Raw genomic sequence first — 3,510 nt, forward strand, 5'->3', positions numbered from 1 at the left:
GAATTCCATTAACAGAGAAGCCTGGTGGGGTACAGTCCATGGGGTCACAGAGTCAGACATAACTGAGCAATTAACACCTTTATATACTGACACTGAAGTCATATGCAAAGTTGTTTTTAAAAAAAGACACCATCTTTCTCACTAAATTGTTTTGAAAGTTATTTTTCATAAAAAATATTCTCATTAACATGTAATGGTCTTTTATTGTTATTTATTTATTTATGGTTGCACTGGGTCTTTGTTGCCGTGTGTAGGCTCTCTCTAGTTGTGGAGAGCGGGTTTCTCATTGTGCTGGCTTCTCTTTTAGCGGAGCACAGGCTCTAGAGCAGATGAGCTTTGGTAGTTGCAGCGCCCAGGTTTAGTTGCCCCGCGGCACTTGGAAACTTCCTGGACCAGAGATCAAACCCATGTCCCCTATATTGGCAGGCAGATTCTTAACTGCTGGCCCACCAGGGAAGTCCTGTTATTGTTATTTTAAAATGAATTACCAAGTATTTTAAGTATTTCTCAGTTTTAATTTTTAATTTGGTGACTATCAACAGCTATAACCAAAGACAAAAGCTCTATGGGAGCCTTGAAGAATTGTAAAGGATGTAATGGCATTCCAAGGCCAATATGCTTGAGACTCACTGATCTAAAATGTGTCAGACCATATCGCCTAATAGTCTTCCAATGGCTCCCCATATTCTCAGGATAAGAGCCACAAGTCCTTACATAGGCCCACCAGGCTCTACTCTTATCTGTTCCCTCTCCATAAGCTATACCTCCACTCTCCCCCGGCTCATTCCCTTCAGCCATACTTGTTTCTTTACTCTTCGTCCAATAAGCCATACACAATCCGTCTTAGGTACTTTTCACTGGAAGTTTTCTCTGCCTGGAAAGTAATTTCCCCTGTTTTCTGCATGGCTATTTGCCTCACTTCCTTAAAGTCTCTGCACAAATGTCACCTTCTCAATAGTCTAACATGAGGCAGCCTATTTAAAACTGCAATGCTACTGCTACTCCATTCTCCACAGTACCTTCTAACATTTGCTTATTATCTACAACTGATGCAGTGTGCTGCTCCCCCAACGAGTGTTAATATAAGCCCCTAAAGTATGGAAAATGCCTGCCACATAGGACTCAAAAAATATTTGTTGAATGTTGAATGAATGAAAGAATTCGTCTGACAGCTTGTCAAGTCTCAAGACACATCCACAAAGTCCCAAAAGGATGCAATCTGCAGAGAGAGGACAATGCCAGCAAAGACTTTTTTTTTTTTTTTGAATGAAAGAAAAAGAAGGGATACGATGACCACAAATTTCAATACTGAAAGCGTTATGGGCCTGAAAAAAGCTCTTGGGAAAAGTCCGGGTTGGGGAATGTTATAAAGGTTGGGCAGGATGCATTTAAGTGTCTGGCCCTGAACTACCTGCCCAACCCCTTCCTAACCCTCCCCTTCTTTATCCCTCCTATTCTCCCGCCTCCCCAGAAGCCACAGTTCCAAAGCCCTCCCTGGACCCCTCCACCAGAACACAAGTAGTCCACACCAAGAGACTTAAACATTTCTAAACTTTATGTAAAAAGCAACAATCAACTAGCCGAAAACGAGCCTCTAAATTCCGTCTCACTCCAGTGCCGTCTTCTCTAAAGTTTGCTCCACGGTCCAGTCACAGTTCTCAGGGGTCCTGGCGGTCTCCCAACGCTGTGTTCCACAAGAAAACAGGGTCCACAGGAAGGCAGGTCATGCGGGACGCCCTGGGTAAGCACCTCTGTACAAGGAAGCACGAGAAGCAGAGACATTGAGAATCAGTTCACTTAAAAACAAGCGAGAATGCAGGCAAACCCGGGGAACTCAGGGACAGGTACTCACGTACAGCGGCGATACCGCGGGGTCTCAGTTCTCCTCCGGCTTGTCGGCTGGTGGGCCGCAAGGCTGCAGCATCTTCTCCATCAAGTTGAAGCGGACTCGCGCTTTGCTCTCATTCTCGGCAATGGCGAAGTAGTTGAGAAGATCGAAGTGGCCCATGTAGGAGCAGTAGGAGTCGCGGTGCTGGTTCACCAGCCATTCCCACTTCGTGGTGTCCGCGTGGCCGGTGCCGATGTACTTGGACTGCAGATGCTCTAGCTGGCTGTGAATGGTGTAGCGGTCCGTCATCTCACCGCTTTTCCCTTTGCTCCCAGGTGAAAGGCAGCCGACTACAGGAAGGCGCTCTGGAACTTCAAGCGGGACTGCGGAATCTCCGAACCCACGCGGTCGCAGGCGGATGGCGTCACAGCGACGAAGCCACGCAGATTCGCGGTCCCAGGTCTCAGAGGCGGAAGCAGAAGTGTATTCTGCCTCCGAATTGGAGTTGCCTAGGCGACGCTACAAGTGGGCCGCCCCTGTAGGGAGTCCCGCCCCCTTCGCAGAGCGTTGCATGCTGGTCCTTTTAGTAGCCCTTTCCTAAAAGGAGCTTTGCATGCTGGGACTTGTGGTCTCTGAGGGCTGGTAACACATGCTTTTTAGGAACCCAATTCAGGAGACATGGGTTCTAGCCTTGGGTCGGGAAGATCTCTTGAAGAAGAAAACGGCAACCCACTCCAGTATTCTTGCCCGGGAAATCCCATGGACAGAGAAGCCTGGCAGGCTACAATCTATGGGTTCGCAAAAAGAGTCAGACACGATTTAGCGACTAAACAACAATAAGAAATGAGATGTTTAAAAGGATGTTGGCGGCTTAATGGAGGGAGATGTCTGGGAGGCAAGAGGCATCCTCAGGTGGTGTGGGGCTAAATGGACATGAGAAACTCTGCAGGACAGGGCAGGGACTGGGAATGTGAACTCTTGGTATGACACCGCTTTCGGAGCTAACGAGGCACAGTAGTAGCCCGTTCACAACCGTGGCTGGGTCACCTTGAAGTCAGGAGACGCAAGTTCTGGTCCCAGCCACGTTTTACAAGTTGTGTGGAAAGTTATTTCATCGCTTGCAGGGCTGCCATTTCCTGCCTAGTCACCAAAGTACAGCACCAGTTCCGACACGTTCCGGCGCCTGCATCAAGCCGTTCCTTCCTCTTGAGCTTCTTATTTTGATATTCTCCCTTCAACTTCTCACCCCGCCCTACACGCCCTCAGCCTATAAATCTTTCTCAACGTTCCATGCTGCTCGCCTCCCCAGTTCTCCTTTCTTACTGTTCCCGCTGCTTGGAATGTTTTGTTCCCCCTGGCAAACACTTTTCCCTTTAAGTCACCTCAAAAGTATCTCTTTGAAATTGACTTTGGCTACTCGAGACAGATGGAAATTCTTCCTCTTTACCTCTGTTATTATCACTTTAAATCCAATTTTTGGTTTAAAGAACTTCCTCACACGAATACAAACTACTTAAGAAAAATTGTTGCTTCTGTTAATGTATCATATGTTTCTTTTATGATATCCTCATAGCTGGCAGAGATTGTTTCTCTAAAAACTTCTGATCAATGGGTAAACTGTATGGTAGCCATATAGAAATAACTCTTTACGGGGTGAAAGACAACTTTAAAATACTTTTATT

At 46.8% G+C, this 3,510-nt stretch overlaps 1 protein-coding gene across 2 annotated transcripts; it reads right to left on the reverse strand.

The window, feature by feature from the left end:
* Positions 1-1,537: 1,537 nt before the first annotated feature.
* SF3B5 (splicing factor 3b subunit 5) lies at positions 1,538-2,234 on the reverse strand. Of its 2 annotated transcripts, none has more exons than XM_086318187.1 (2): positions 1,857-2,234; positions 1,538-1,751 (listed from the first exon to the last, which is right to left on the reverse strand). In XM_086318187.1, exon 1 carries the CDS (start codon positions 2,135-2,137, stop codon positions 1,877-1,879), a length of 261 nt encoding a protein of 86 aa, XP_086174313.1. In that variant the 5' UTR covers positions 2,138-2,234; the 3' UTR covers positions 1,538-1,751; positions 1,857-1,876. The 2 variants fall into 2 exon arrangements, with proteins under 2 accessions (XP_086174313.1, XP_086174314.1); XM_086318188.1 differs by having other exon boundaries at positions 1,853-2,234.
* Positions 2,235-3,510: the final 1,276 nt, after the last annotated feature.

This window comes from Bos grunniens, chromosome 9, assembly GCF_055505025.1.
Source record: "Bos grunniens cultivar Pamir isolate PY7600 chromosome 9, Bosgru_T2T1.0, whole genome shotgun sequence".
NCBI classification, from domain to species: domain Eukaryota; kingdom Metazoa; phylum Chordata; class Mammalia; order Artiodactyla; family Bovidae; genus Bos; species Bos grunniens.